Source organism: Mustelus asterias, chromosome 4, assembly GCF_964213995.1.
Source record: "Mustelus asterias chromosome 4, sMusAst1.hap1.1, whole genome shotgun sequence".
NCBI classification, from domain to species: domain Eukaryota; kingdom Metazoa; phylum Chordata; class Chondrichthyes; order Carcharhiniformes; family Triakidae; genus Mustelus; species Mustelus asterias.
The window spans coordinates 67,477,815-67,503,181 of NC_135804.1; the positions used below are offsets into that span (position 1 = coordinate 67,477,815).

General features: G+C 51.4%; 1 protein-coding gene across 2 annotated transcripts in view; it reads right to left on the minus strand.

Moving 5' to 3' along the window:
- The window catches only part of LOC144492770 (oxidative stress-induced growth inhibitor 1-like), a 30,198-nt gene extending 11,697 nt beyond the window's left edge, over positions 1-18,501 (minus strand). The window contains exons 1-4 of one of the 2 annotated variants that reach the window (XM_078211185.1): positions 18,397-18,501; positions 17,639-17,761; positions 4,062-4,198; positions 3,233-3,424 (exon numbers count right to left, since the gene is read on the minus strand). In XM_078211185.1, the coding sequence (XP_078067311.1) occupies positions 3,233-3,424; positions 4,062-4,198; positions 17,639-17,702 (393 nt within the window). In that variant the 5' untranslated portion in view covers positions 17,703-17,761; positions 18,397-18,501. The remainder of the gene's footprint in view (positions 1-3,232; positions 3,425-4,061; positions 4,199-17,638; positions 17,762-18,396) is intronic. The other variant, XM_078211184.1, reaches the window with a different exon arrangement.
- Positions 18,502-25,367: the final 6,866 nt, after the last annotated feature.

Sequence of the window (25,367 nt, forward strand, 5' to 3'; positions counted from 1 at the left end):
ACACAGACCCCTGCCGACTATGGAAAGGTCTGCAAGACATAATAGGCTACAAGATGAAGACATGTAAAATTGCCGGCACCAACGCACCCCTCCCTGATGCACCATTGGCCACCATTGCAGATGTCAGAGCAGCCTTCTCGAAGGTCAATCCACTGAAAGCGACTGGCCTGTACGGGGTACACGGACGAGCACTCAGATCCTGCGAGGACGAGCTGGCGGGAGTATTTGCTGTCCAAAGATGTGCGGGTTAGGTTGATTGGCCATGCTAAAATTGCCCTTAGTGTCCTGAGATGCGTAGGTTAGAGGGATTAGTGGGTAAATATGTAGGAATATGGGGGTAGGGCCAGGGTGGGATTGTGGTCAGTGCAGACCCGATGGGCCGAATGGCCTCTTTCTGTACTGTAGAGTTTCTATGATTCTATGACATCTTCAACCTCTCTTTACAACAATCTGAGGTCCCTATATGCTTTAAGAAGATGACCATCATCCCGGTACCAAAGAAAGCAGTGTGCGTTAACGACTATCGTCCGGTGGCTCTGACATCCATCATTATGAAGTGCTTTGAAAGGTTAGTCAGGGCACCAATCAATTCCATCCTCCCAGATTGCCTGGATCCACTACAGCTCCCTGACCGCCTCAAAAGGTCCACAGCAGACGCTATCTCCCTGGCACTGCACTCAATCCTGGAACACCTAGATAACAAAGCCACCTATGTCAGACTTCTATTTATCGACTATAGCTCAGCCTTCAATACCATTATTCCAACAAAACTCATCTCCAAACTCTGTGGCCTGGTCCCTCTGTAACTGGATCCTGAACTCCTAACCCACAGACTGCAATCAGTAAGGAAAGGCAACAACACTTCCTCCACAATCATCCTCAACATTGGTGCCCCACAAGGCTGTGTTCTCAGCCTCTTACTATACTCCTTATACATCTATGATTGTGTGACCAAATTCCCCTCCAACTTTCAAGTTTGCTGATGACACCACCGTAGTGGGTATGATCTCAAACAATGATGAGACGGAGTACAAGAAAGAGATAGAGAATCAGGTGAACTGGTGCGAGGACAATAATCTCTCCCTCAATGTCAACAAAATGAAGGAGATAGTCATCAACTTCAGGAAGCGTAGTGGAGGACAAACCCCTGTCTATATCAGTGGGACGAAGTAGAAATGGTTGAGAACTCCACGTTTTTTGATGTCCAGATCACCAACAACCTGTCCTGGTCCCCCCATGCCAACACTATAAGGAAATTTGGGATGTCCGCTACAAGTCTCACCAACTTGTACAGGTGCATCTTAGAAAACATTCTTTCTAGTTATATCACAGTTTGGTATGGCTCCTGCTCTGACCAAGACAGCAAGAAACTACAAAGGGTAGTTAGTGAATGAAGGCAGTCCATCATGCAAACCAGCCTCCCACCCATTGACAATGTCTACACTTCTTGCTGCTTCGGAAAAGCAGCTAGCATAATCAAGGACCTCACACACCCCGGACATACTCTCTTCCACCGTTGGGAAAAAGATACAAAAGTCTGAGGACATGTACCAACTGACTGAAGAACAGCTTCTTCCCTGCTGCTATTAGACTTTTGAATGGACCTACGTTGCATTAAGTTGATCTTTCTTTACATCCTAGCTATGACTGTACCACTACATTCTGCACTCTCTTTTTCCTTCTCTATGAACGGTACGCTTTGTCTGTATAGGGCGCAAGAAACAATACTTTTTGCTGTATGCTAATACATGTGACAATAATAAATCAAATCAAAATCAGGCCTCAGGAATCCCAGCAACTGAAAGGAGAGAGGAGCTGTTGGATCCAGTGGGGTTTTTGGGCAGGAGGAGCAGGAGACCCACCCTCACTGGTCAAACAAATCTGTCACCTTCCTTGTGAACATCCCCCCACTGACGCACAATCCCACCCCCAACCAATTGACAATGTGAAGTCTTTATCCCACGATGTCTCACACCCTACCCCAGGTAACCAGGTAACATTGATTCATTTGACATGAGCTGTTTTGGGGCGATCTCAACTACACTTGGAACTGTGGAACAGGTGAACCGAGGACCAGGGGGTCATCAGGCCATTCTATATTCCACTTTGAACAGAAGACGCATTGTACATAAAATCTAGCAGATAATGCTGAGCCAATATAAACCTTGTTTTGAGTACCGCGTGCAGTGTTAAGGCCTCATACGATTAGAAGCATATTGAGGCCATAGAGAACGTACAACATAGATTCACGAGGGTACTGCCTGGATGAAGTAATGTAAATATCATCACAATATTGAACTAGTTTTGTGGTGATACAGTAAGTGATTTTAAAATTAAGGAAACAGTGGTGCAGGAGTAGGCCATTCAGCCCATCACACCATTTAAACAGATCATGGCTGATCATCTACTTCTACACCATCCACCTTCTCAATCTTGTCCCTTGCCTGAGGTGTGATGATCCTCAGGTTAAATTACCACCAGTCAGCTCTCCCCCTCAAAGAGAAGAGCAGCCAATGGTCAACTGGGACGATGGCAACTTTACCCCAATATCCCCAGACCATTTAACGTCATTAGAACCACCTTTTGAGTGAAGAAATTCCTCCTCATCTCAGTGGCCTGCCCCTTATTCTCATACCGTGTCCCCTTGTTCTAATCACCAGCCGGGGGTAAACATCCTACCCACATCTCACCTGTCGCACGCTGCATGAATTTTCTAACTTTCAATGAGAAACTCGAGAGAATATAGACCCAGTTTCCCCAATATCTTATTAAACAATCCCATCATCGCAGGGATCAGTCCGGAGAACCTCTGTTGCACTTCCAAATGATGAGTAAATTATAGAAGTAGATTGTTTGCAGTAACTGAGGGATGATGGATACAAAGTAAAAACTATAACAGAGAGCAGGAGACAGTTCTTCACACACAGATGTGACATTGTGCAATTCACTTCAAGATATGAATAGATATGTGGTTGAAGGAAAAGAGGATAAAGAGTCTGGAAATCGGCTGGGTAAACATGATTGGGAACTTTTCTCACATGGAGATCTGAAACTGACATGGGCGGATTGGGTTGAATGTCCTGTCTCCATATTGTCGTTTTGAAACATTTCTGTAAAGGCTGCGATAAAGTGTTATATAATACATACAAGCTTATGATCACAGGTACATGAATAAAGAGGTATCATAAGCAACACCCTTGTGAATTTGCTTTAGAAATACTTTCTTGCTTACATGCCAAGCTCCTCCCAGTGGTCCCTTGCCCAGGACCAGATGAGGAACGTAATGGTCGTGTTCTCGTCTCCAGGTCAGAACCGAATCTCTGGATCCACCAAAATCAGTGTCAGGGCGAAGGAGGGAGTCAAACAGAACGGCAACTGGATTGTGGGAACGGCCTTCCAGTCCTTCAGACAGGAACTCCAAATCCTAGAGTAGATGAAGAAATGGTGTAAGGAATATCCATGGAGTCGTGCATAATAGGAAAGCTGCTAAACCATCCAACCCATTGGATACCAAGTCCAACAGATAACTGGTTCTCCTACACCGAGTCTCTAACCTTTTCATCCCAAATTCTCTTACCTTGTTCTTTTCTTTCTCTTCGTTCATGGTGTGTGAGGGACACTGGCTACCCAGGTCCACCCACACCCACACTGCCCTATCCCCATAATTTACCATGGCCAATCCACCTAACCTGCACATCTTTGGACTGTGGGAGGAAACTGGAGCACCCATAGGAAACCCACGTAGACACAGGGAGAACATGCAAACTCCACACAGACAATCACCCAAGACCGGAATTGAACCCAGGTCTCTTGCGCTGTGAGGCAGCAGTGCTAAGCATTGTGCCACCATGCCATTTTCTCTTCTAATCAACTCTTGCTCAATTTGGTGGTGTCTTGCTCCATAAATCCTTATCCTCAGTTACTGAATGAATACAAATTCACCCCAATAGAAAGACAGTTGACGATCTTCGTAGGATGTCAGGATTAACATTCAAGCTGAGAGGAGATTGTGAAGCTTCCTAACATTTATTCTGCAATGACACTGTTCTGCTTCTTATTACCTGCTCCACAATGGATATTCCCAGGTTCTCCTCCAATTTCTGTTGAAGGATAGGGTTAGGATGGATTGAAGATTCTTTGAAGTAAGGCCGATATCCAGAGAGGAAGTAGGATAGACAAATGGCTGAAGGCCCATTCCCTGTTTAAAAACAAAAGTGATTAATTGCTCTGAATTTACTCTGCCCTTTTTTACTTTATGATTGCACATGAGACAATGGATTGAGATTGAACATGCCTGTTAATTCCACACATGGCAAAGTAATACAAATTCCATTCATTTTCACACCAATGCCTATTCCATTACATGTAGTGACACCACACTGAGATGTTAATGAGCAGGATGGCTTTGTAAAGTATATGGAGTTTACTGTGTAAACTCACACAACATTCAAGAGAAAGTAGTCTGCTTCATTGGCAATATACACCACTTTAAACATTCACTCCCTCCGCCACTGACGCACAGTAACAGCAGTGTGTGCCATCAACACGATGTAATGCAACAACTCACCAAAGCTCATTTGAAAGTGCCTGCAAAACCCACAACCTCTGCCACCGAGGACAAGAGCAGCAGATGTATGGGAACACCAGCACCTGGAAGTTCCCGTCCAAGCTACAGACTGTCCTGACTTTGAAATATATTGCTGTTCCTTCACTGGCACAGGGTCAAAATCCTGTAACCCCCACTCCAACAGTACTGTGGATGAACCTACACCTCAGGGACTGCAGTGGCTCAAGCGGGGAAGTTAGTGGTCGAGTGGCATTGCCACTGGACTAGTAATTTAGAAACCAGAAGAGTGAGAGGGGGGCAACGGGGCCATTCAGAGTGAGAGGGGGGCAATGGGGCCATTCACAGTGAGAGAGGGGCAACGGGGCCATTCAGAGTGAGAGAGGGGCAATGGGGCCATTCACAGTGAGAGGGGGGCAACGGGGCCATTCACAGTGAGAGAGCGGCAACGGGGCCATTCACAGTGAGAGAGGGGCAACGGGGCCATTCACAGAGAGGGGCAATGGGGCCATTCACAGTATGAGAGCAGAAATGGGGCAACTCACAGTGAGAGAGGAGCAATGGGGCCATTCTCACGGTGACAGCAGCCACGGGGCCATTTAACACGAGACAGGAGCAATGGGACCATTCACATTGAGAGAGGAGCAATGGGGCCATTCACACTGAGAGGGGGACAATGGGGCCATTCATAGTGTCAGAGGAGCAATGGGACCATTCACAGTGAGATGGGGCAACGGGGCATTCACAGTGAGCGAGGAGCAACGGGGCCATTCACAGTGAGAGGGGAGCAACGGGGCCATTCACAGTGAGAGGGGAGCAACGGGGCCATTCACAGTGAGAGAGGAGCAATGAGGTCATTCACAGTGAGAGAGGAGCAATGGGTCTATTCACAAAAAGAGGAACAATGGGGGTCATTCACATTGAGAGAGGATCAATGAGGTCATTCACAGTGAGAGAGGAGCAGCAGGGCCATTCACAGTGAGAGAGGAGCAACGGGGCCATTCACAGTGAGAGAGGAGCAACGGGGCCATTCACAGTGAGAGAGGAGCAATGAGGTCATTCACAGTGAGAGAGGAGCAATGGGTCTATTCACAAAAAGAGGAACAATGGGGGTCATTCACATTGAGAGAGGATCAATGAGGTCATTCACAGTGAGAGAGGAGCAGCAGGGCCATTCACAGTGAGAGAGGAGCAACGGGGCCATTCACAGTGAGAGAGGAGCAACGGGGCCATTCACAGTGAGAGAGGAGCAACGGGGCCATTCACAGTGAGAGAGGAGCAACGGGGCCATTCACAGTGAGAGAGGAGCAATAGGGCCATTCACAACGAGACAGAAGCAATGGGGCCATTCACAGTGAGAGAGCAGCAATGGGTCTATTCACAAAAAGAGGAACAATGGGGGTCATTCACACTGAGAGAGGATCAATGAGGTCATTCACAGTGAGAGAGGAGCAATGAGGTCATTCACAGTGAGAGAGGAGCAACAGGGCCATTCACAGTGAGAGAGAAGCAATGGGTCTATTCACAAAAAGAGGAACAATGGGGGTCATTCACACTGAGAGAGGAGCAATGAGGTCGTTCACAGTGAGAGAGGAGCAATGGGGCCATTCACAGTGAGAGACGAGCAATGAGGTCATTCACAGTGAGAGAGGAGCAACAGGGCCATTCACAGTGAGAGAGGAACAATTGGGTCATTCACAGTGAGAGAGGAGCAACGGGGCCATTCACAGTGAGAGAGGAGCAATGAGGTCATTCACAGTGAGAGAGGAGCAATGAGGTCATTCACAGTGAGAGAGGAGCAACGGGGCCATTCACAGTGAGAGAGGAGCAATGAGGTCATTCACAGTGAGAGAGGAGCAATGAGGTCGTTCACAGTGAGAGAGGAGCAACGGGGCCATTCACAGTGAGAGAGGAGCAATGAGGTCATTCACAGTGAGAGAGAAGCAATGAGGTCATTCACAGTGAGAGAGGAGCAATGAGGTCATTCACAGTGAGAGAGGAGCAATTAGGTCATTCACAGTGAGAGAGGAGCAATGATGTCATTCACAGTGAGAGAGGAGCAATGAGGTCATTCACAGTGAGAGAGGAGCAATTGGGTCATTCACAGTGAGAGATGAGCAATAGGACCATTAAGAGTGAGAAAGAAGCAACAGGGCTATTCATAGTAGCGAAGACTGGTCTCCAGCTGTCTTGGACTCCCTTGTACATTTGGACTCCCTTGCCACTGGACCAAGACCTTGTTCTGTCAAGCCCGTGTGGTACCTGATGTGTAACATTCAACCCACATTAAAAGAACTTACACACAGGCATCCCCTTAAAATGAAGTTTGGGACCTGGGAGGTCAGGATCCTCATGGAGAATGTCAATAGCAACAGACAGAACAGCATATTGCTATCATTGCCCAGGAGCTGAGGCGCTTCGACCCTGACACCACTGCTTTATGCAAAACAGACCATTGTCCGCAGCAAACTACCCAGCCTTCAGGAGAACAGTGACCACGGCACCACACAACACTGCCACAGCAACCTCTGCAAGACATGCCAGATCATCGACACGGATGCCATCATCTCACGTGTCACACCTTCTTCTGGAAAGGTAAACCGGAAGAAGATTGCCACCTCCACATGGTTGGCTTTGCCATTAAGAACAAACTAGTCAGCCGCCTCAGCGACTCCCCTTGTGGGATAAACAAATGCCTCATGACTCTTCAGCTCTCCGAGCCCAGAACCAACACTCTACAGTCCTCAGTCTGTATGCTACAGATAAGTCCAAAGAGGAATTTTACTCCAACCTGGAACAATTATTGGGCTGAATACCAACCGGCTGAAAGTTGATCCTCCTTGGTGACCCCAACACCAGAGTTGGAAAGAACACAGATCTTTGGGGAGGTGTAATCAGCAGAGAGGGATTAGGGAAACCTAACACCAAGGGTACCCTGCTCCTGACAAAATGTCAAGAACATTGCCTTACCGAAACCAACAACTAGTCTGAGAGACAAGTCCAAAGCCTCATGGCAACACCCTCACTCCAAGCACAGGCCCCTACTCGACTACATCACCGTCCAAGCGAAGGCCCGCAAGCCAGTTTTGTCAGGAGCAGGGTACCCTTGGTGTTAGGTTTCCCTAATCCCTCTCTGGTTTGGACTCGTTGGAGTTTAGAAGGCTGAGGGGTGATCTTATAGAGGCATATAAGATAATGAAGGGTCTGGATAGGATAGAAGTGGAGAGATTCGTTCCACTTAGAAAGGAAACCAGAACTAGAGGGCACAGCCTCAAAATAAAGGGGGGTCAGTTTAGGACAGAGTTGAGGAGGAACTTCTTCTCTCAGAGAGTGGTGAATCTCTGGAATTCTCTGCCCACTGAAGTGGTGGAGGCTACCTCGTTGAATATGTTTAAATCACGGATAGATGGATTCCTGATCGGTAAGGGAATTAAGGGTTATAGGGATCAGGCGGGTAAGTGGAACTGATCCACTTCAGATCAGCCATGTTCTTATTGAATGGCGGGGCAGGCTCGAGAGGCTAGATGGCCTACTCCTGCTCCTATTTCTTATGAATGGAGGTTATTGATGGAAATGAAGGTTTGAGCTGGATTAGATTCTATTGCTGATTGGGTCAAATCCAACTGAACATTGGAGGAAGCACCTCGGAGCCAAGGGGGGAGGAGGGAGCCCAGGGACGGGGGAGGGGGGGGGGAGCCGAGAGGGTGGGGGAGGGGGGGGGAGCCGAGGGGGCGGGGAGGGGGGAGCCGAGGGGGCGGGGGAGGGGGAGGGGGGAGCTGAGGGGGCGGGGGAGGGGGGGAGCTGAGGGGGCAGGGGAGGGGGGGAGCCGAGGGGGCGGGGAAGTGGGGGGGATCCGAGGGGACGAAGGAAGGGGGGAGCCGAGGGGGGAGGGGGGGAGCCGAGGGGGGAGGGGGGGAGGGGGGAGGGGGAGGGGGGAGGCGAGGGGGCGGGAGAGCCGAGGGGGTGGGAGAGCCGAGGGGGCGGGGGAGGGGGGAGCCGAGGGGGCGGGGGAGGGGGGAGCAGAGGGGGCGGGGGAGGTGGGGAGCCAAGGGGGAGGGGGGGGAGTCAAGGGGGTGGGGGAGGGGGAGCCGAGGGGGCGGGGGAGGGGGGGAGCTGAGGGGGCGGGGGAGGGGGAAGCCGAGGGGGAGGGGGGGGAGCCGAGGGGGAGGCGGGTGGGGGGGGATGGAGCCGAGGGGGAGGGGGGGGGGTATAGAGCCGAGGGGATGCCGGGGGGAGGGAGCTGAGCGGAAGGCGGGGGGAGGGAGCCGAGGGGGAGGAGGGCGGAGGGAGCCGAGAGGGAGGGGAGGAGGGAGCTGATGGGGAGGGGGGGAGGGGAATGAGGGAGGGGGGGAGGGGGGGGAGGGAGCCGAGGGGGAGGGAGCCGAGGGGGACGCGGGGGGAGGGAGCCGACGGGGAGGGAGGGGGGGGGGGGAAGAGGGTGCCGAGAGGGAAGAGGGGGGAGGGAGCCGAGGGGGAGGGGGGGAGGGAGCAGATGGGGAGAGGGGGGAGGGAGCCGAGGGGGGGGAGGGAGCCGCGGGGGGGGAGGGAGCCGCGGGGGAGGTGTGGGGGGGAGGGAGCCGAGGGGGAGGTGGGGCGGGGAGGGAGCCACACGGTAGGCGGGGGAGGGAGCCGAGGGAGAATGGGGGAGGGAGCCGAGGGGGAGGAGGGGGGAGGGAGTCAAGGGGGATGAGGGAGTCGAGGGGTGGTGAGGGGAGGGAGCCGAGGGGGAATGGGGGAGGGAGCCGAAGGGGAGGGGGGGGGGGGGGGGGGGGGGTGGGAGCCGAGGGGGAGGTGGGGGGGAGGGAGCCAAGGGTGGAGGAGGGGAGGGAGCCGAGGGGGAGGGAGCCAAGGGTGGAGGAGGGGAGGGAGCCGAGGGGGGGAGGGAGCAGAGGGGGAGGGGGGTGGGGGGTGGGGGGAGGGAGCCGAAGGGGGGGGGGGGGACGGAGCCGAGGGGAAGTGGGGGGGGGGGGGGGGGGGGGGAGGGAGCCGAGCGGGTGGGGGACCCGAGGGGAGCGGGGGGGAGGGAGCCAAGGGGGAGGGGTGGGGAGGGAGCCGAGGGGGAGGGGGTGCGGGAGCCGAAGGGAGTGGGAGGGAGCTGAGGGGGAGGGAGAGGAGGGAGCCGAGGGGGAGGGGGAGGAGGGAGCCAAGGGGAAGGGGGGGCGGGGAGGGAGCCGAGGGGTAGTGGGGGAGGGAGCCGATGGGGAGTGGGGGAGGGAGCCGAGGGGGAGTGGGGGTGGGAGTCGAGGTGGAGTGGGAGAGGGAGCCGAAGGGGGGCGGGGGCCGATGGAGAGGGGTGGGACGGAGCCGAGGGGGAGGGGGGTGGGAGCCGAGGGGAAGGGGGGGAGGGAGACGAGGAGGGAGACGAGGGGGGGAGGGGGGGGAGAGCCAAGGGGAAGGGGGGGGAGGGAGACGAGGGGGAGGGGGGGAGAGCCGAGTGGGAGGGGGGGGAGGGAGCTGAGGGGGATGGGGGCAGAGAGCCATGCGGGAGTGGGGGAGGGAGCTGAGGGGGAGGGGGGGATCCGACGGCGAGGAGGGTGAGTGTTTTGGCAGTGAGGAAGGGGGGGTGAATGAGGGAAGAAGGGGCGGGGTGATGGCAGTAATGGAGAAGGGGAAGGGGTGAGGGAGGGCAGTGAGGGGAGAGGGGGCGATGGGGGACACTGTGAGAGAGTGGGGAGATTGGGGGAGGCAGTGAGCGGGATGGGAGGGATGAAGGAAGGCAGTGAGAGAGGAGGGGACTGAAAGGAGATGACAAGGCTACAAGTTGGCCACTCCCTCTCCTCCTCTGCCCCACAAAGATCCCTCCTTTTTCAGGCCACCTCCTCAGCTTCGACTTCTCGCTGAATAGATTGTGGAGATGGTGGTTCCCTCTCAGTGGCCAGAGCCTCAGCTATGAGGCTTGTACTGAGTCAGGACTGCTAGCTCAGCTGCTGCACAAAACAGCGCTGGGAGATGGTGGCAGGGCAGGAACTGACTGAGTGGTGAAGCTTGTGTGGCAGGGAGAGAGTTAAAATACTCACAGTTTCCGAAAGGTTTCAAGTTTAAAGTTCAAAGCTGAGGTGGTATTTATATTTGATTAATCATTTGTCCTTTGCGTGAGACTGTCATTGGCAAGGCCGACATTTAATGTTCATTTATTGTCTATTTACCCTGACTGAATATTTTGCTGACTAGAATTATAGTTAAGCAACAACAACTTGGATTCATATATCATCTTTAACATAATAACATGGTGCAGAGTGTTTGAAAGGAGTGTAGCCAGAGAAAGTTTAACACTGAACCAGATGAGATATGAGAGTAGAAGACCACAAGCTTGGTTAGAGGAGGAAGGCAAGTTAGAGGGGTAGTGAATCTGTTGCAGTGTATTCCTGAGCTTGAGGCCTGGACACCTGAAGATACAACAACAAATGCTGATGAAAATCAGGGATGTTCAAGATGCCATTATTGAAAGAACGCAGTAAGAAGTCTAACAACACCAGGTTAAAGTGCAACAGGTTTATTTGGGAGCAAACGCCACTAGCTTTCGGAGCGCTGCTCCTTCGTCAGGTGAGTGGGAGATCTCCCACTTTAACCCGGTGTTGTGAGACTTATTGTGTTTACCCCAGTCCAATGCTGGCATCTCCACATCATTATTGAAAGAATGCAGAGATCCCAGAGAGATGCTGGGCCATAGGAATCTAGTGGGATGTGGGGCGAGGGGGGAGGGGGGGATGGAACCACAGAGGGATTCGAATAAGAGAGTGAGGAATTGAAAATTGAGGCATTGTCCGACTGCATTCAGACAGTGGGCAGAGTGAGTGGGACTTGATAGAGTTGGATACAGATACATTCAGGTGAAGAATGGCCATTTGCCATGTAAAGAAAAGGGAGGGGCCGAGGAGAGGTGAAAACTGGAGGTGACCAGACAATGTGACATAGCAACTGTTCATCCACATGAGGCATCACTTCTGATTCTGACTCTGCCCATATACACAATAGGCATTTTCCAGTGCCGTACCTGGGGGGGAGGGGGGGGGGTATGTGGGGCGTCACTGCATAGGGATTTAACTCCACCCCCCCACCACCCCCCCTCCCACTTCCCCAGGATCACCCATGCAGCTGCTGAGTTCACTCTGACTGGACAGAATCACTTTCTCCAATCATAGCAGCTCAAAATCATTGACTGAGAGCCTGGAGCCTTTCCTGATGCAGTGAATAATGAATGTTATCAGGCTGTTTGAGGACAGGAGATAACATTTCTGAGGGAAGATAGCATTGCTAAGCAACTGTGCAGAGAGAGATCAGATAAAGACTTTGTGAGTTTGAAAGGCCGAGTTGTACAGGCCCCAGCAGGAGAATGTTTAACACGTCACCATTCACATTTACATTTAACCCTGAAGGAGTAGCGAGGTCCTGCTTCATACTGCTGTTCCGGAAAGTTCCAGCTGTAAAGCAAATCTCAAAAGCTTGTTTTGACCGTAGAAGGAACAAATAACCCCATTCACAGGCTCAGGATATCTCGATGTGTTTTACAACTAATTGATGATTATGGGTGGTCATTGTTGCAGAAGCCTGTTTGTGCACAGGAAGATCCCACACATAACCGATAATCATATTTAAACATTGTTGGAGGGTAAACTTGGGCTAATATGCTGTGGTGTACATGCCTGCTCTTCAAAACAGTGCCACATAATTTTCTACATCGACTTGAGAGGAAAGTGGGTCCTCAGTTTAATGCTCATTTGAAAGATGGTACCTCTGACACTAAAGCACTCCCTCAGTGAGTGCTGACCTACACCCTGTCACCCACAACCTTCTGACTTGCACTTTCAAATGTCAATTGTTTTGGTCCCTGTCTGTGGAGGGCTCAGTTATTGAGGGTGTAGTTATTGAGGGTGTTTGGAGTTTTGAATTTTCATCCTAGATCCTCATTCATAATCTCGGCCTCACTCACTGGGGCTAACTGGATACACATGATGTGAATGAAAGAAAAAGGGATGACCTGGCAGCCAATGCAATCTCACAGATAGATCTATCTTGTCCACTGTCAGGTGCCACACTCAGTACAGGGTGCCAATATCTTACGTGGGCCTGAAGTACAGCTTTATTACACGTCTGGAGCACTGAGAGTAGTTTTGGTCCCTTTATTTAAGGACAGATATTTCATTGGAGGTTCATAGGTTCACTAGGATGATCCCTGGTAAGGAAGGATTGTTTTGTGAGAAAAGGTTAAACAGGTTGGGGCTCTACTCATTGAATTTAGAAGAATGAGAGGTGACCTCATTGAAATATATAGGATACTATAGGCCCCCAAATAGTAATAGAGATGTGGAGGAAGAAATTGCTAAGCAGATTATGGATACGTGTGGGGGTCACAGGGTAGTTGTCATGGGGGACTTTAACTTTCCAAATATTGATTGGAACCTTTGTAGGTCGAATAGTTTGGATGGGGCACTTTTTGTGCAGTGTGTGCAGGAGGGTTTCCTGACACAATATGTGGATAGGCCGACAAGGGGTGAATAATGGATTTGGTACTGGGAAATGAACCGGGCCAAGTGGTAGATTTGGTTGTGGGAGAGCACTTTGGAGATAGTGACCACAATTCGGTGTCTTTTGTTATTGCAATGGAGAGGGATAGGGCCGGACGGCAGGGCAAGGCTTACAATTGGGGGAGAGGTAATTATGATGCGATTAGGCAAGAATTAGGGGGCATAAGATGGGAACAGAAACTGTCAGGGAAAGGCACTGATGAAAAGTGGAACTTTTTCAAGGAACAAATACTGGGTGTCCTTGATAGGTATGTCCCTGTCAGGCAGGGAGGAAATGGCCGAGTGAGGGAACCGTGGTTCACGAAAGAGGTGGAATGTCTTGTGAAAAGGAAGAGGGAAGCTTATGTAGGGATGAGGAAACAAGGTTCAGATGGCTCGATTGAGGGTTACAAGTTAGCAAGGAATGAGCTGAAAAAGAGGCTGAGGAGAGCTAGGAGGGGACATGAGAAGTCCTTGGCGGGTCGGATCAAGGAAAACCCCAAGGCTTTTTACTCTTATGTGAGGAATAAAAGAATGACCAGGGTGAGGTTAGGGCCGGTCAAGGACAGTGGTGGGAACTTGTGTATGGAATCAGTAGAGATAGGCGAGGTGATGAATGAATACTTTTCTTCAGTGTTCACCAAGGAGAGGGGCCATGTTTTTCAGGAAGAGAAGGTGTTACAGGCTAATAGGCTGGAGGAAATAGATGTTCGGAGGGAGGATGTATTGGCAGTTTTGAATAAACTGAAGGTCGATAAGTCCCCTGGGCCTGATGAAATGTATCCTAGGATTCTTTGGGAGGCGAGGGATGAGATTGCAGAGCCTTTGGCTTTGATCTTTGGGTCCTCGCTGTCCACGGGGATGGTGCCAGAGGACTGGAGAGTGGCAAATGTTGTTCCTCTGTTTAAGAAAGGGAATAGGAATGACCCTGGTAATTATAGACCGGTTAGTCTGACTTCGGTGGTTGGTAAATTGATGGAAAAGGTCCTTAGGGATGGGATTTACGACCATTTAGAAAGATGCGGATTAATCCGGGATAGTCAGCACGGATTTGTGAAGGGCAAATCGTGCCTCACAAATTTGATAGAATTTTTTGAGGAGGTAACTAGGTGTGTTGATGAAGGTAGGGCGGTTGATGTCATATACATGGATTTTAGTAAGGCGTTTGATAAGGTCCCCCATGGTCGGCTTATGATGAAAGTAAGGAGGTGTGGGATAGAGGGAAAGTTGGCCGATTGGATAGGTAACTGGCTATCTGATCGAAGACAGAGGGTGGTGGTGGATGGAAAATTTTCGGACTGGAGGCAGGTTGCTAGCGGAGTGCCGCAGGGATCGGTGCTTGGTCCTCTGCTCTTTGTGATTTTTATTAATGACTTAGAGGAGGGGGCTGAAGGGTGGATCAGTAAATTTGCTGATGACACCAAGATTGGTGGAGTAGTGGATGAGGTGGAGGGGTGTTGTAGGCTGCAAAGAGACATAGAAAGGATGCAAAGCTGGGCTGAAAAATGGCAAATGGAGTTTAACCCTGATAAATGTGAGGTGATTCATTTTGGTCGGACAAATTTAAATGTGGATTACAGGGTCAAAGGTAGGGTTCTGAAGACTGTGGAGGAACAGAGAGATCTTGGGGTCCATATCCACAGATCTCTAAAGGTTGCCACTCAAGTGGATAGAGCTGTGAAGAAGGCATATAGTGTGTTAGCTTTTATTAACAGGGGGTTGGAGTTTAAGAGCCGTGGGGTTATGCTGCAACTGTACAGGACCTTGGTGAGACCGCATTTGGAATATTGCGTGCAGTTCTGGTCACCTCACTATAAGAAGGATGTGGAAGCGCTGGAGAGAGTGCAGAGGAGATTTACCAGGATGCTGCCTGGTTTGGAGTGTCGGTCTTATGAGGAAAGGTTGAGGGAGCTGGGGCTGTTCTCTCTGGAGCGGAGGAGATTGAGGGGAGACTTAATAGAGGTTTATAAAATGATGAAGGGGATCGATCGAGTGAACGTTCAAAGACTATTTCCTCGGGTGGATGGAGCTATTACAAGGGGGCATAACTATAGGGTTCATGGTGGGAGATATAGGAAGGATATCAGAGGTAGGTTCTTCACGCAGAGAGTGGTTGGGGTGTGGAATGGACTGCCTGCAGTGATAGTGGAGTCAGACACTTTAGGAACATTTAAGCGGTTATTGGATAGGCACATGGAGCACACCAGGATGGTAGGGAGTGGGATAGCTTGATCTTGGTTTCAGATGAAGGTCGGCACAACATCGTGGGCCGAAGGGCCTGTCCTGTGCTGTACTGTTCTATGTTCTTAAGGGGCCTGACAGTAAATGCTGAGAGGATATTTCCCTCAAGGGCTGGTCTAGGACCAGAGGGCATAGTCTCAGGATAAAGGGGTGCCAATTTAAGACTGAGGTGAGGAGGAATTTCTTCTCTGAGGGTTGTGAGTCTTTGGAACCCCTTGCCACAGAGAGTTGTGGGGGCAGAGTCCTTATGTATACTTCAGACTAAGATAAGATAGATTTTTGATCAGTCAGAGAATCAAGGGTTTTAGGGAAAGGGCAGGAAAGTGGACGTGAAGAATGTTGGATCCTACTGAATGGTGGAGCAGGCTCGAGGGGGCCAAACGGCTTAGTCCTGTTCCTATTTCTAATACTCTTATTGCCTTCCTTTACTCCCGCCTCCATATCCACCCTCCCCTAACCATTTCCTCAAAATCTCTTCCATAGGCACCGGTCGCTGCTCTGACAAGTTCCTGAGGGTTAGTCAATCACTAGGGGCATCACCACTGAACTCATGCTATCCTCACCAGACATCTAGAGATGTGTGGTTCTAATTGTGTTAGGGTGGGGGGTAGGGGCTCAGTGGCCTGGAATGGAAACAATGACTGATAATCTCTCTCTGTAGCTAAAAAGTGCTGAGATTAGCTGGATGAAAACCTCCTCCCATCTCGGGATTGAGGCTCGGTTTTTCTTAATGATATGGCCAGGGGTGTGACACTTTTGACAGCACCACTGAAAGGATCAGTGTGTGTGATGTGATGCCTCACATGGTCAAATAGGCTCCCATATTCACGATCCAATTAAATACTATGATTGGAAGGCAGAAAGCTTCAGGTAATAGATCTGTAGATCTCTATGTGGTCTCCCTCTAATGGCAAAGTGCCTCTTCATGCTCATCTCACCAACTACTGCTTGAAATACTATCACCGGGCAAGGCCTAGCTCCTAGTCTTCCCTGTGTTGGTCGTCCTCAGCTGGAGCGAGAGTCAGGACAACCTGACAACCTTGTCAGAAGGTATGAATTTTGAGACCAGAGAGACACAAGCTCCTTGAGAAAGGCAATAACTGAATGGTAGCTAACAGAAGGATACAAGTTGTGAAGCATCGAATCTCTACTGTGCAGAAGGAGGTTGTTCGGCCCATTGGATTTGCATTGACTCTCTGAAAGGGCATCTTACCCAGGACTTCCTCCCATAACCCCGTGCATTAACTACAGCTAATCCATCTAACCTACACATCTTGGGACACTAAGAAGCAGTTTAGCACGGCTGATCCACCTAACCAGCACATCTTTGGACTGAGAGAGGAAAACAGAACATCTGGAGGAAACCCACACAGACATGGGGAGAATGTACAAGCTCCACACAGTCACCCATTGCCAGAATTGAACTCGGGTCCCTGGTGCTGTGAGGCAGCAGTGCCAGCCACTGTGTCACCCACTAAGGTACAGAAATAATTAACCTGGGATAATTACTTTAAACAGATACTGTGTGATTAGGACTCTGGTTGAAATAAGTGAAGGATACCATTACAACTCATATCAGGAAATTCTTCTTGAAGGAACTCGTAGATAAAGTATGCAAGGCAAAATCCTGTGTGAAAACAATGGACACAACAATGGGTGTTTTGGAGGAGGTAATGTTTGGAGCTTGGATGGGGTATTAAAGATGGGATGGATGGGGTATTAAAGATGGGATGAATGGCCCTTTCTCATCTCAGTCTGACCTGGCCTTGGTTCCTTGGACTACCCCAAGCTTCACAAGCGATTGTCAAGGAGGAAAGTTTGAAGCAAAGCGCTGTAGGTGCTATATTTAAATAAACACCCCATATTATCGAAGGGCAGTGCTGGAACTCAGAAACATGGGCAGTTTTATTATACACCGTATCTGAGGCCCTGCTCTCCACTTTGCTGTGCAAATAACTCCTAGGAAATCTATCCATTTGAACTGGTGGGATTATTTGGCAGGTTGTGTGACTGAGCATCTGTTGGGGATAATAAAGCCATTTGTAACTTCACAAAGCAATCACTTGAATAAAGGTCTGAAGCCTGAGATACAGACCCCCAGAAAGAGAGTCGGAGAGAGGACAAAGGTGAAGAAATTGAACTCACTGGAGAGTAAGATTGGGTTTGAAATGTTTCAAGATTTTTGGAGGAAAGGCAATATCAGGGAGAGCTGCTCTGAGAGAGAAGAGGTTTGAGCAGGAATGATGAGGAATCTTGACTCTGACACTGGGAAATGGAGGGGGCGTGGGGAATGGGTGATTCAGGAGATTGGTTCAGAGGATTAACTTACCAATGACAATGACAGGAATGGGATTGATTTCCTGCAATGATGCAGTTTCTTCCATTGCTCTCATCAATTGAGGCACCTTGGTGCAGTCACTGTCGACTCCAGAGATCTTCCTGTCTCAACCTGCTGAATCAGAAATGGTATGGGTTAAATGACATCAGCAGGAAAATGTGAGGAAAGAGCCTGTCCGAATAAACCATCACTGTATCCAGTGTCTGAATAAATCATCACTGTATCTGAGTTCCAAATAAACTATCATTCTTTCCAATGTCTGATTGACCCCTCAGTGCATCCAGTGCCTGAATAAAACATCACTGATTCCAGTGTCTAATAGAACTCTCACAGTAAACAGGGAATGAGTGTGAACAGGGACTGAGAGTGAACAGGGACTGAGAGTGAACAGGGACTGAGAGTGAACAGGGACTGAGAGCGAACAGGGACCCACATGCAGCACCCACCTTAGTTCAGATGCAGGAAGTCCTGTTGAGGTGCTAACAGTTGGCCTCAGTGTCTCAGTGCGAGGATAGGGTTGGATGAGAGGGAGGGGGTGGGTGGTTAGTGTGTTTGCTCCTGATTACCATTCAGTAACTTGAGCCAGGGAACACATGAGACCTCCACAACGGAAGAGTTGACAGGCATTCATTAAATACAGGCACATGTGATGCCGAGCTATTGGGTACAGAACGCAGCTGTTCAAAAGCTGCTGCCTGTGGGGAGAGGATATGATACTCCTCGATTGTACAATCAGTTTTCTGGCCTACCTGCTCATACGCCAGGGAAAGCTGTCCTTCACCGGCCTGATCGAAACAGGGACACAGACTCCCGGCAAACTGCACATTCCCGGGTGTGTCTCCTGATTAAATGTCAGTGTTAGAAAGCAGGGAGGAGTCAGAGCTGGAGGTTGGGCTGAGGAAAGACGCTGAGCGAGCGTGACTCAGCACTAAAAAAAGGGGCATGAGCCAGGATCAGCATGAATCAGCAGAAGGGGAGAAAGGAGTCAAATTACAGACAGCAGGACAGGTTTAGACACCCACACAGTGACCTATACACACCGACCCACATGCACACTAACCCCTAAACTGACCCACACACACTGAGCCAGACACTCTGACACCCACCCCCCACAAGTACACTAATCCACACACTGACCCCCCACACACATTGACCACCCCACACAGACACCCTCTCACACACACACACCGACTCCCCACACACACACTGGCCCCCTTACGCACACACACTGACCTCCACCTCGCACACACACACACTGACCCCCCCGTGCACACACACACTGACCCCCCCGTGCGCACACACACACACACACACATAGACCCCCCCGTGCACACACACACACTGACCCCCCCGTGCGCACACACACACACACATAGACCCCCCCCCGTACACACACACACACACACACACACTGACCCCCCCATGCACACACACACTGACACCCCGTGCGCACACACACACACACACATAGACCCCCCCGTGCACACACACACACTGACCCCCCGTGCACACACACACACACACATAGACCCCCCCCGTACACACACACACACACACACACACACTGACCCCCCCGTGCACACACACATAGACCCCCCCGTGCTCGCACACGCACACATAGACCCCTCCGTGCACACACACACACACACACACACACATAGACCCCCCGTGCGCACACACACACACACACACACATAGACCCCCCCCGTGCACACACACACATAGACCCCCCGTGCGCACACACACACATAGACCCCCCTGCGCGCACACACACACAAACACACAGACCCCCCCACACGTACACACTGACCACCCCGCTTACACACACAAACCCCCCCTCCCCCACACACTGACACTTCCACACACATACAGCCCATGCATAGTGACTGCCCCCACACACACACACCCACACATATACACACACACAGACCCCCCCACACACACACTGAGCCCCCCCGCACACACTCACTGAACCCACACACACACACACTGAACCCCCCCCCCCACACACACGCACCGACCCCACAGACACAGACATCCCCACACACACCCCCTCTCTCCCATCCCGACCCACACACACACTGACCATACACATTCGCAGGCTGACCTCAAACACACTGGGCGCTGGTCAATTAGTGCAGCCAGCTGGTAAGATTCCGTGCGAGGCCGAATATCGTGTTTGTGTCCGGTTTGGTGCTGCACGGAATTTGCCCGGCCCAGTTTTGCAGGCGGGATTGACTTTGCACCTTAAGCCTATTCGCATCTTAATGTTTTCATTGGAACTACATTAACGCGTCCCACTCGGCTGTTTCCTCCCTTGCTGGCGTGACCTCACATCAGCGAGAATCACTACTGGTCTCCAACTGTGGAGACCAAGCGTGATGGGCACACTGGGTGGTTCAAAGGCCATTGGAGTACCTGGGGTGGTCAGGGCATGGCTGGACAGTTCCCATCGGGCGGTGCCCACCTTGCACCCTGGCACTACTCGCTTGGGCGCCTTAAGTGTGCCAGGAGCAGGGTCAGGACATGTGGCCTAAATGGTGGTGGGGCCTGAGTCGGAGTGGGGCTATCACGGAGTGGTGCTATGTACAATAATAGAGGGCTTATGCAGTAGGGAACTGTGCAAGAGGGGGGGTTTCTGCAAGAGGGGCTGCTCTGCAACGGGATTTCTTCAAGAGGGGGCCTATGCAAGGAGGAGAGTGCATGGGGGTCGGGGGGGGGGGGAGGTTAGCTATGCAAGAGGGAAGCATGCAGAGAGGAGGGGGCATAGGGTGTCAGCAAGAGAACTAATTGGGAGGGTCCTGATGTCCCGATGCCGCCGACCCATGTTGGTATGGGCGGGGAGAACATGCCGCTGATGATGCCGGGGCGGGGGTTAGGGATCTGATGCGCATGGGGTGTGGGAGGAGGTCTCTCTGTTCACTGACAGATCGGGGCACCTGTGCAGTGTGCACGAGCATTGCAGTGCCGAACTTGCCGAAAAACAGGTGTGAAGCACATCTGTTTTCAGAACTTTATGACACTTGCGATTTTTTGGGGGAGGATCTCCCACTAAACGCATGCTGATCCTACACACTCACAGACAGAACCCACACAGACTGATCGTACAAACTCAGAGACTGACCCCACACATAATGAACACACACACTGATCGTACACACTCACACTGATCGTATACGCTCATGGTCTGACCCCACACACTGATCACACACACACACATACTCACAGACTGATCCCCACACACTGACAGACTAACCCTGCACACACTGATCATGCACACTCATAGACTGACCGCACACACACTGATGATACACATTTACAGACTGACCCCACACATACTGATTGTACACACTCACAGACTAACCCCACATACACTGATCGTACACACTCACAGTCTGATCCCAATCACAGACTGACCCCGCACACACTGATTGTACACACTCACAGACTGACCCCGCACACACTGATTGTACACACTCACAGACTGACCCCACACACACACTGACCACTGACACACTGATCCCCCCAGAAACACCGACCACCCACACACATTGACCCCCCCACAAACATGCACACACTGACCCCCACAAAGAATGACCCCCACACAGACCCGCCTAAACATACATACTGACACACACACACACATATGCACACACTGACCCCCGCCACACACACACACACATACACACACACATGCACTGACTCGCAGCCCCCCCCAACCGCCCCCCCCCCCCCACCCCCGGTCACACACATTGAGCCCCCCCCCTCCACACACACACTGAACCACCCCCCCTCCACACACACACACACACACACACATACACACTGACCCCCACACACATTGACCCCACCCAGGCCACACACGCTGACCCCATAGATACACCGACACACACACACACACATATACACTGACCCCAAACATACTGGGTGCTGGTCGATTGGCGCGGCCAGCTGGTAAGATTCCGTGCGAGGCCGAATATCGGGTTTGCGTCCGGTTTGGCGCTGCACGGAATTTGCCTGGACTTTGCACCCTAGCCTATTCGCATCTTAATGTTTTCATTGGAATTACGTTAACGTGTCCCGCACGGCTATTTCCTCCCTTGCCAACGTGACCTCACGTCAGCGAGAATCACCTCCAACAGTGGAGACCAGGCGTGATGGGTACACCAGGTGGATCAGAGGCCACTGAAGCACCCGGGAGGTCAGGGCATGGCTGGGCAGTGCTCATTGGGCAGTGCCCACCTTGCACCCTGGAACTGAACAGTTGGGCACCTGAAGTGTAGTAAGAAGTTTAACAACACCAGGTTAAAGTCCAACAGGTTTATTTGGTAGCAAAAGCCACACAAGAAATCATAGAAATCATAGAAACCCTACGGTGCAGAAGGAGGCCATTCGGCCCATCGAGTCTGCACCGACCACAATCCCACCCAGGCCCTACCCCCACATATTTACCCGCTAATCCCTCTAACTACGCATCTCAGGGACAATTTTTTTTTTTAACCTGCCCAATCAACCTAACCCGCACATCTTTGGACTGTGGGAGGAAACCGGAGCACCCGGAGGAAACCCACGCAGACACGAGGAGAATGTGCAAACTCCACACAGACAGTGACCCAAGCCGGGAATCGAACCCGGGACCCTGGAGCTGTGAAGCAGCAGTGCTAACCACTGTGCTACCGTGTACCGTGTACTGTGTACCGGTTGAACCGGGATATTGGGTTCATGTCACACTATTTGTAACCCCCACAGCTTGCCTGGACCTGCAGAGTTTCACTGGCTGTCTTGTCTGGAGACAATACACATCTTTTTAGCCTGTCTTGATGCTCTCTCCACTCACGTTGTTTGTATCTTAAAGACTTGATTAGTTGTAAGTATTCGCATTCCAACCATTATTCATGTAAATTGAGTCTGTGTCTTTATATGCCCTGTTTGTGAACAGAATTCCCACTCACCTGAAGAAGGGTCTTGGAGCTCCGAAAGCTTGTGTGGCTTTTGCTACCAAATAAACCTGTTGGACTTTAACCTGGTGTTGTTAAACTTCTTACTGTGTTTACCCCAGTCCAACGCCGGCATCTCCACATCACCTTAAGTGTGCCAGGAGCAGGGTCAGGGCGTGTAGCCTACATGAAGGTAGGGTCTGAGACGGAGTGGGAGGTGGGGTTATGACAGGGCGGTGCTATGTACAATAATGGAGGGTTTATGCAGGGGGGTGCTATGCAATGGGAGCGCTCTGAAAGTGGATGGGAAGGGTTCTGCAAGAGGGGTGCTCTGCACGGGGTGGGTACTCTGCAAGGCGGGTAGTTCCGTGATGGGATTTCTGCATGAGGGGGCCTATGCAAGGGGGAGGTTGTGGGGAGGGGGAGGGGGAGCTATGCAAGTGGGAAGCATCGGGTGTCAGCAAGGGAACGAATTAGTAGGGTCCTGATGCCCCGATGCTGCCGACCCATGTTAGTATTGGGGGAGAACATGCCGCCGATGATGCAGGGGAGGATTGGGGGTCTGATGCCCATGGGGTGTGGGAGGAAGTCTCTCTGATCATTGAGAGATCGGGGCACCTGTGCAGTGGCGCACGAGTAGTGCAGTGCCAAACTTGCCCACAAACAGGTGTGAAACACATCCGTTTTCAGAATTTTATGAACCTTATGAATTTTTGGGGGGAAGATCTCCCATTGAATGCATACCGATCATAGGCACCCAGAGACTGAACCCATACGCACTGATCGTACACACTCACAGAATGACCCCACACACACTGATCACACACACTCACAGAATGACCCCACACACACTGATCACACACACTCACAGAATGACCCCACACACACTGATCACACACACTCACAGAATGACCCCACACACACTGATCACACACACTCACAGACTGACCGCACACACGCTCATAGACTGAGACCACACACACTGATCGTATACACTCAGACGAACCCCACACAAGTTCATCGTGCACTCACAGACTAACCCCACACATACTAATTGTCCACTCACAGACTGACCCCACACACACTGATCACACACATTCGCAAACTGACCTCACACACTGATCGTACATACTCTCAGACTGAACCAACACACACAGATCATACACACTGACAGACTGACCCCACACACACTGATCATACACACTGACAGACTGACCCCACACACACTGATCATACACACTGACAGACTGACCCCACACACACTGATCATACACACTCACAGACTGAACCCACACACACTGATCGTACACATTCACAATCTGACCCCACACACACTGATCGTACACATTCACAATCTGACCCCACACACACTGATCGTCCACTCACAGACTGACACTACGCACACTGATTGTACACACTCACAGACGGAACACACATGATCATGGTACACACTCACAGACTGACCCCACACATATTGATCATACACAGTCGCAGACTGACCCCACACACACTGATTATACACACTCACAGACTGACAACATACACACTGATTATACACACTCACAGACTGACAACATACACACTGATTATACACACTCACAGACTGACAACATACACACTGATCACATACACTCACAGACTGAGCCCACACGAAGTGAAAGCACACACTCACAGAATGACCCCACACACACTGATCACATACATTCAAAGACTGACCCCACACACTGATTGTACACACTCACAGACTAAATTCTCGCAAACATTGATCGTACACACTCACAGATTGACCCCACACACACTGATCACACACACTCAAGACTTACCCCACACACACACACATATAGACTGACCCCACACAAACTGATTGTATGCACTCACAGACTGACCCCACACACACTGATCACATACACACTTACCGATTCACCCTACACACAATGAACGCACACACACTCGCAGGCTGACCCCACACATGCTCACAGACTGAACCCACACACACCGATCGTACACACTCAGACTGACCCCACACACACTGTTTGGACAAACTCAGTCTGACCCCACACACACTGATCACACACACTCATAGACTGACCCTACACACAATAATGGGATACGCTTAAAGACTAACCCCACACGCACAGATTGTACTCACTCACAGAGATATACTGACCCACACACTGACCTCAGACACACTGACCAGTCACACACTGACCACCCCACACACACACACTGATCCCCCCCCACACACACACACTGACCCCCCCACACACACTGATCCCCCCCCCACACATACACACTGACCCCCCCACACACACACACACTGACCCCCCCACACACACTGACCCCCCCACACACACACTGAACCCCCCCCCACACACACTGACCCCCCCACACACACACACTGATCCCCCCCCACACACACACACACATTGACCCCCCCGCACACACACTGATCCCCCCCCCACACACACACACTGACACCCCCCACACACACACACACTGACCCCCCCCAACACACAGACACTGACACCCCCCACACACACACACTGACCCCCCTCACACACACACACTGATCCCCCCCACACACACACTGACCCCCCCACACACACACTGACCCCCCCCCACACACACACTGACCCCCCCACACACACACTGACCCCCCACACACACACACTGACCCCCCCCACACACACTGACCCCCCCCACACACACACTGACCCCCCCCACACACACACACTGGCCCCCCCCACACACACTGACCCCCCCACACACACACACTGACCCCC